Source organism: Sparus aurata, chromosome 12 (assembly GCF_900880675.1).
Source record: "Sparus aurata chromosome 12, fSpaAur1.1, whole genome shotgun sequence".
NCBI classification, from domain to species: domain Eukaryota; kingdom Metazoa; phylum Chordata; class Actinopteri; order Spariformes; family Sparidae; genus Sparus; species Sparus aurata.
The window spans coordinates 5450005-5458959 of record NC_044198.1 but is presented as its reverse complement, the minus strand read 5'-3'; the positions used below and the strand labels follow the sequence as shown (position 1 = coordinate 5458959).

General features: G+C 43.6%; 2 protein-coding genes across 2 annotated transcripts; both read right to left on the bottom strand.

Annotated features, from left to right (window-relative positions):
* Positions 1-1611: 1611 nt before the first annotated feature.
* Positions 1612-3517, bottom strand: brcc3 (BRCA1/BRCA2-containing complex, subunit 3). The gene has a single exon (XM_030435422.1). It carries the CDS (start codon positions 3221-3223, stop codon positions 2441-2443), a length of 783 nt encoding a protein of 260 aa, XP_030291282.1. The 5' UTR covers positions 3224-3517; the 3' UTR covers positions 1612-2440.
* A 520-nt stretch (positions 3518-4037) lies between these two features.
* Positions 4038-8689, bottom strand: LOC115592538 (E3 ubiquitin/ISG15 ligase TRIM25-like). Its single transcript, XM_030435420.1, has one exon. The coding sequence runs from the start codon at positions 6109-6111 to the stop codon at positions 4435-4437; it is 1677 nt and encodes a 558-aa protein (XP_030291280.1). The 5' UTR covers positions 6112-8689; the 3' UTR covers positions 4038-4434.
* Positions 8690-8955: the final 266 nt, after the last annotated feature.

Genomic DNA, 8955 nt, shown 5'->3' with positions numbered 1-8955 from the left:
AAAAGTAGAGTATTGTGATCAAATCTATAACTTTAATGTCTTTGAATTTTAACAGTCTAACTGGTGGATAAAGTTTACCTACAGCCATGTGAGTCAGGAGGCATTTCGGGGAAAAAGAAGGAGAAGACTGAAGATGTGTTTGAGTCATTTGTCAATGCCACAGTAGGGATTGTGTTGCTGTGTTTTTCCCCTGTAAAAAAACAATCCCTCTAAAATCCTCGGAGCAGGACCCTCTTACCTGACCCAGGACCAGGACTGAAAAACACTTAGCATATTAACTGTGGATCACTCAGGGCTACAGCTCACAACTTTAGACCTCCAGTGCAAGTCATGGTCCTGTTGAGGTACCTGCCAAGTGAGAGACAATACATGGCTTGACACTGTGACTTGGGCAGTGAGCCGGCTGGCATGCAAAGGCAGATTTATTTATTTAATTTAGAAGATTTACTTCTCAATGTCACGTCTCAGTAAACCTGCTCTCTTGACCCAGGAACAATATCCCTCCTGTTCGGTACTTTGAGGAAGCGGTAAAAGCTGTGACAGAGGCCAGAGGTGGACTACAGGACGGTTGTTGTGCGGAATGTTAAAAGATCTCATCGACAGCTATTGAAGTGGATGTTTTATTGCCACAAAATCCCAAGAGGACAGCTGGATGTTCACATTGTGCAGTTCACAATTAAATCTGGATCCGAACACAACAAACACGTGGATGGTGTTGTCTGAGGAGGACAGAGAAGTAACAGTAAATATCAGCAAAATATGGACAGCCAGACTCTCGTCCCTCAGATGGATTCATGGACAGGTCTCTGGGTAGAAACTGTGTGAGAGGAAAGTGTATTTGGATACAATGAAAAGTCTTGGGCATTAGAGTGTTTGTCCAAAAGTAGAATCCGCCAAGAGAAAATGTTTCCACAAATCAGATGAAGGGTGATTCACGGCGATGATTGCTCACTGAGTAATTAAAACTAAATGGACATTTACACATAAGAGACTGTAACCTTTGTTCTTGTGTATACCGCCCTCCTATTTGCTCTATATTTGCATATTTTCCATTTCTGGTCCATTATATGCAGGCCTGAGGTGAAAAGCACTACAAGTCTTTTTTTTTAATCACATCTGAGTGTGTGTTTATTTTGTCACAGACACTTTGTCGGTGCGTTCAATAAAGTGTAGTTTGAACCGATTCAACTACAGGGAGATTTATTTCCTCTACAGTGAACATAGTGAATATGTAGCTGGATGATTCCTTGTAAGCAGAATTATGAAATGGGTTTGTATTTTTAATTAATTGATTAATAAATTGATTTCCAAACCAATTACTGAATGCCTATGTTTATGATACATTTAGTGATTAATAATTATGTTTAGTTTCCATTTCTACGACTCTTGTGGTTCTCTGTATTTTTACTCGTGTAAATAGATGTTTTCCTTTCTTGTATTTCTGCCAAACTTCGATTACTACTTTCGATTATAGAAACTGAGCATCAATCGTCACCGTCACACTTAATAACATTTTAGTGAAGTCAAATACTCTGAAACACACACGAGACTCAGAACGTGGTCTGCATTCCTCTAAGACCACCCTTAAATGTGCAAAGGCAACACGCCAAATAATTAATAACTTTTTATTAAATATTTTTTAAATTTTCATCGTATTTTACATTTTCCAAACCCCAATCTTTGACCCACAACAGCAGAACAGGGTGAACCAAAGAACAACCGGTGGCATTAAACGTTGCAACAGGTGTTAAACAGCAGGCGCCCACACATTCTTTATATTCAAATACCCCAATATACAGTATCTACATTTGAATAAGTCCAAAGGCACATTCAGTTTGTCACTCACGCCTCAGCTGGCTCTGATTCAGAGTGATTATAACAGAGGATGGAGGCTCTTCATTGATCCAGCTGTAGTTTTTGCTTGTTTCAGTCCATTTTCCATAAACCGCCTCAGATTTTGCACCATCAGCTTTCCTCACATCCAGCCTTCCACCACATCATGCAACACCACCAGTAATAATATTTTGTATTTAGTTTTTCAGTCTGACATTTAAGAAACCAACAGTTTGGTTGTATAATACAGCAAATAATTGGCCAACTATTTGTTGATGGCAGTTACATGTTAGTTGCAGCTGGACAAGAACTTTTCCTAAAAATAACACATTTAGAAAAACAAAAAATCATTATTTAATAGGAAAAGTCGACTGGTCACATTTAATGAAGGCTTTGGTGTTACAAACTGTTTCTGATCCTCCATATTATGAACACTTAAGATACAAGAAAAGTAAGTGTTAAGGTTCCTGGACGCTGAGAGAAAAGTAAAGACGCTAAAACAAGCAAAACAGAAGGTCCCTTCACCATGTTCACCATAAAACAGCTGGTTTCCAGAATGTCCTCCTCCACCCTCCGTGTCCTCCTCCACCCTCCGTGTCCTCCCGGCTCACAGGGCAGCCAGCTCCTGCTGCAGCCTCTCCTTCTCCCGCTGCAGCTCCACGACGCTCTGCTTGTTCTGCTCCAGCCGGTCCTCCAGCCACTGCAGCAGCGGGCCGCTCACCGCGGACATCTGGCTGCACAGGTTCTTGGTGAACACCGAGCCGTTGTGGATCTTGGTGACGGGGTCCAGGTGCGCCAGGCTGTGGATCTTGCGGTAGGTGTCCTGCTCCTCCTGGCACAGGATCCGCGGCAGCTCCACGGCGGACTCCAGGCACACCTTACCGATGGCTTCGCGGGGCACGACGTGGATGGGGATCTCCACCCGCTCGTACTCGGAGCCCTTCTGCACCTGTACGGACTGAAAGCAGGTGTACAGCACCCGGCCCGTCTTCGTGTTCTTGTCCTCGATGAAGCAGGAGAAAATGAGGCCCACGAAGCACTGGTCCAGCATCTGGTACATGGCCTGGGTCCTCACGTCGACGTGGGAGGGCCACACGGTGATGTGCGGGTGGGAGTGGTACCAGCCGACCACCCGCATGGGTCTGCCGGTGATGTCGGCCAGCCTCTCCGCCTCCGTGGAGGCCGCCGACAGCTGCTCCGGGGAGATCTCAACCCGGTCCTTCCTCTTATCCGAGCGGCGGAGGATGATGACGGAGTGGATGTGGACGATTCGGGTGGTTTCCACCTCTCCGATACACAACCCCATCACCTCCTCTTTCTCTGTGCTCAACGCGTGGTTCATACACACCAGGAAGGCGTCTGACTCCAGGTGCACCGCGCTCACCGCCATATTTTCGGTGAAATTAAGATTTCTGTTCGGTGAGAGGACGAAAACATAAACAGAGGCGAAAGCGGTGTTTCACTTCCGTGTTCCGACGTGCGTCACCAACACATTCCGTGCTTGTGGTGGGACCCTGACACTCACTAAAGGTTCCGCTTGTTTGTTTTTTTCGGGTGTTGTAAAAAAAACTAACATATTTTCAATCTGTGTGACCAGATGACTGTCTGTCTACACTGTCATGTAATTTCAAGTTTATTTCAACACATTTATCACCATTATTCAATCAATCAAGACACATGCATCATAAAAGGACCAAAAACTCCACTGATGATGAGTGTTTGTGTTTTGAAGTATAGGTGTTTGAATTAAAGTATGAATAATTCTATTATTCATTTATTTAGTTATTTATTATTTTTAATAAAGTGCGTATTTTAAGTTAATTTCAGTTGTTAACAGTGTTAATGGTGTATGTGAGCATCAAATTCAAGAGAGCCAAATTTACAATATTACGTTTATTTGCGGTCCTTTCCATGATAATTGTGCACATTGATCATAAAACAGGTTTATAAAACAAAATCACAAACATGTCATTTTGATAAAAAATGAAAGTGCTAACGTTCACATGAAACAAAGGAACATTATAGGATGGGTAGTTGAACACGTTATATTATTAAAAGCAGTTTTTAATCACTGTTCAATTGTAAACAAAGTTACACATACAGAAAATAGTGGAATAATTGCACTATAAATCGGGTTAGCTTTAAAATATATATATATATTTTTTAACTATTTTACATATATATATATAGAACTAGAAAAATCATTAGTGTGAAGAACAACGACAACTCTGAGCCTTCATTGGTGGAGTATGGGGCAAATCTTGGCATAAATCACATTTGTACTCTCATTGTGTAAATACAACCACAGATTATTAAATGAATCGCTGGTTTCTCTTGCCAGCATTTTGGCTTTCCAAAGGAATACATAGAGCTGCAGAAATTATTGCAAAACGCCCCTGAAAGTACCTCATGGGTCAAAACCACAATACTGTGTTTAGATAATGGTAATACAATGCTGGCATACAGTTCCTGGATCAAAAAACGAGTTAAAGGATCAGATCAATCGAAAGGAAAAGTCTACACTTGTTCTTCAGCCAAATTTGCTGAACTAAAAGGCAAAGTCAAATCTCTGCGAAGCCATCGACTCACAGCCTCTACGATCTACGTGAGCTTACAGACCTCAGCCGTAGATCCACTGCCATGTGAACCAAAAACACCCAGTCCATGATGGAGCGGCTGAGTGAAGGTGGTCTGGACTCTGTGGAGGAGAGTCATGGTGTCAGAGACGCTGTAGAAGGACAGAATACCTGCATGATGATCCAGGTACACTCCTATCTTGGAGGACGGAGGACCTGAGATGGAAGTGCTGATACTGTTATGTCTGAACGCGTAAGTATTGCTGAAGCACTCTAATGTCCAAGACTTGTCATCATTTCCAAACCCACTTTCATATCCGGTTCTGCTGACATCCTTGTACATGACCGCCACTGAAACCTCATTTGTGCTCCTCTCCACCTCCCAGTACTGACGTCCACTCAGACTCTCTCTGTTCAGGACCTGAAACATGTCGGTGAATCTGTCGGGATGACTTGAATATAACTGCTTTTCGCTCGCCACTGTTGCTTTCCTGTTCCCTTCAGACAATGACAGCCGTGTGTGTGCTGTGTTTGGATCCAGTGTGATTGGACATGAATACTTTAAGAACTCCTCTCTGCTCTTTGGCTCTGCTTGTGGCAGGAAAACATCCACTGATGTCACTGCCAGTGAGATCTTGGTCCATACGTCACTCAGAATGTCCTGTAGTTTATCTCTGACCTCTGACACGGCGGCTGTCGCATCCTCAAAGTACTGCAGAGGGTGGATGTTGATGCTGGGTGAGTCTGTAGGTTTACCGAGTTGAGACAGTGAGGGGTAGTTGTTTAGGAAATGGATGTGGTCCTCGATGTGCGAGAGATGCTCCAACTCAGCTTCTTTCCTCCTCAGCTCAGTGATCTCCTGCTGCAGCTTCTCCTGGAGCTCTTTGGCCGGACTGACTTCATTTTTCTGCTTGGATCTGATCTGCTGCTTCACATCGGAGCTTCTATTCTTGATGAGGCGAACCAGCTGAGTGAAGATCTTGTCGCTGTTCTTCACCGCTAAATCAGCAGCGCGATCGACGGCCTCCACCTTCGCCTGGAGCAGCTTCACATCGTCCTCTCTCTCCTGGATTCTCCGCTGGATTTTCTGTCGACTCGTACCGAGCTCTCCCTGCCTCTCGGTCCGTTCTGCCGAGGCTAAGACTGTATGGTGATCCTTATGGTCATCCATGGAGCAGAGGTAACAGATACACTGCTGATCAGTGCGGCAGAAAATCTTCATCACCTTACCATGATGAGGGCAGACGTTTTCCTGAAGCTTCTTGGAGGGGTCGACCAGCTTGTGTTTCTCAAAGGCAGGAGATTCATAGTGAGGCCGGAGGTGCTGCTCACAGTAAGAGACCAGACACTGCAGACAGGACATGAACGCTTTGAGCTTCCTCCCAGTGCAGAAATCACAGGCCACATCTTCAGGTCCGGCATAGCAGTGATCAGCTGGAGCAGCTTGGAGTCCAGTCTTCTTCAGCTCCTCCACTAAATCTGCTAACATGGTGTTTTTCACCAGGGCAGGCCTCGGTTGGAAGGTCTGTCTGCACTGAGGACAGCTGCAGATTTTCTTCTGACCCTCTTCATCCCAGTGACTCCTAACACAGTTCATACAGTAGCTGTGTCCACAGGGAATAGTCACTGGATCCTTCAGTAGATCCAGACAGATCGAACAGCAGAGTTTTTTCTGATCCATCAGGTTTTGCTGCTGCGCCATTTCAGCCCCGGAGAGACGCTGAATATCAGCAGTTTCACTTTCTCAACCTAAAAAATCTAGGAAGTGATCCATACCAAAGCTTTGTTCCCTTTTGCTGATCTGCTGTGAATGGGGCCTCACTTTACAACACGTGGGCGTGCGCTGGGAGATCTGCGAAAGAGTCAGGAAGCAGGAAATGTCTGGACTAAATAGGACGGGCTGTGTTGGACGGCAGGAAGAGGAGGGAGGGGTTATTATGCACGGGATCATTCCGGGAAGAGGAGTCATGTCAGGGAGGCAGTCTGTTTTTCTAGCCCCTGTTTACAGCATGAAGTGAACTGCGTGGGACACGAAGCTCGACAAGTACAACATAGAGACACGTCTTGCTTACAGTGCACAAATTAATCTACATGGGGGGATATGTCTACAGTTTTACTGTACTGTTTGGAGCAGTTATGTTTAAATGACTCGGCTCGAGTTCCATATTACTGCATCATAACCCCAGTCAGAAACGTGTCCCGTCAGCCTTTAGAGCAGACACAATCTCAATAAATGTGTCCCACCTTCTCATATTTCTAGTCATTATGAACAGTGTGCGTTCTGGGTTCTAGTAATGGTCTTACACATATGTTTTGAATTGGTAGAACAGATTTCGTAGCTCTTCAGCAGGATGCAATGTGAAAATGGAGTTAACCCTTCAGATTCATCTTCAAAACAAATGTGTTGCTCTGTGTTTCTGTGTGCCCGAATGAAGGGAAAGTGTCAGCTAAAGACCAAATGTAAAGGCTACTGCATTGATTCGTCTGCCTTCCTGGCGCTCTGGGTTTGGTTGGGCTTCCTTGCCATGTCTGCGCCTCACCACCAGGTGTCCCCCTTGACTTAATTTTTCACGATTTTCAAGTTTGTCAGGTTAATTGTTTTTCTTTTCTTTTCTTTTTCGTTTCTTTTCTTTTTTTTTTTTTTGCAGCTCGATTTCTACCTTTCTGTTTTGTGTCTTGTTGCTCTGTTTGTTTATTCATTTACTTCGACAGACTGTGGTATTCCCGTGGTTGACATGGCTAAATGGAGCATGGGTGATTCATTCAATTCTTTTTTTTTTTTTGGCTGGTGCCTCCTCTGAAATCAGATCAGATTAAAATACTAACAATGGCTGAGCCGGAGCGTGTGTCTTTTCCAGCATTCACGCCTGAGAGGATAGGCTGGAATGGGATGATTTTGTAGTATTACCACAGTCCAAAACTAATTCAAGATGGTCTCCTTATTCCTCGCACTGTATTCACATAGTTAAAAAATTATAAAAGTTAAATGTTACTTGAATTCAATGTTTAGTAATCATGTTACTTTGTGGTCATTTATAATTATGGTATGATAAATAAATGATGGTGAAACAAAGTAAACTTTGGTTTAATACTGTTCATACATCTAGGTTACACATACAGCTAACCCATCACCCACATGATGTACCTGTATAAGAGGAAGAGAGACAATTCAGGATTATTTTTAAATCCTTTAAAAAAATCCCACAATTCTCTTCTCACCAGTTATTATTTTTTTTTTTTCAATTTTTCCGTCAGTTCTTTTCTCTTTTTTTTTGCGAATCTTGCGCCAGTATGAGCCACAACCTCAAAAAAAAATTCACTGACAGAAAAATTCTCTTTTTCGGTTCCTTTAAATTGGCTAACATACTGCTTACTACTAACTAATTATCCTGTAGAACCAGCCAATCCTCTTGCTGACGGTCTGGTTTACTTATGCAGGTCGTATAGATGAATCAGCATTAAACTGGAACTGTTTCTTCATTAGTTAAATCAAAACAACCCCTTTTTAATTGCATTGCATGTAGTTTTATTCTAACTTGCACTACACACAATGGTGGCTTTGTAACCAGTTATGCACTCATTTGTTAACAATGTTGTAGTTCTTTTTACTAAGTGGAAGATATTGTGGCTGGCAGAACTGGTTACGAAGCCACCATCTTTTGTAGTGCAAGTTAGATTAAACAGCAGCATGTTAGCGCTGATGCTAAGGCGGCTGCTGGTAACCAGTTTTCCACAATCCTTACTCTGACTGTTCACCCGCTCTTAAGCATGAGGCGGTTACGCTTTCAGGAGAAGCCCCAAAATGCATCAGCCTCCCGTTAGCTAGTTCCTTGCCGTTGACACTTTCTCAGTGTGTGTAGACAATTTAAAGGGTCGCCTCAACTGCATATAAAATACATGTAGGATGTAATCCAAAAAGCAGATTTGACTGGATGTGAGCAATAAACGTAACCTCACTGAGAATATGTCGTGAGATGGAGCTCGGTGTCACAGTCAGCATTCTCGACATGTTACAAATTGCGATGTTTCACTTCCTTTGTGTGCTCTTGTCATCTGTTCTTATTTTCAATTTCTTTGCGGTCGACTACTGCTCGGTATTGTTCAGTATTCTTTTTGCTCTGACTTAATGCGAGGAACTGATATGACAGACGTCTATGTTTCCTCATTAGACCGGAGAAACATGACATGTGAATCCGCTTTCATGTCTCCATGGTGACGGGATGTGGTGGTAAAACTTTGATCCCGAACGTGGCTCGACATCGGTACATGCGCGATCAAACGTAAAATCACCCGAGCATGTGCCTACATCAGACACACACACACACACACACACACACACACACACACACACACACACACACACACAAACACACTTGAACATAAACACACCGCGGCACATGCAGCACAGACCAACACTTTATGTCAACTACAGTCAGGGGCTTCCTACAACTGTGTGTGTGCATGTGCGTTCAGGAGTTCATAGCATTTGCTTTGGCACCTCACATGTTTGCAGAGGCGCATGGTAACCATGGCGACTAAGATGCAG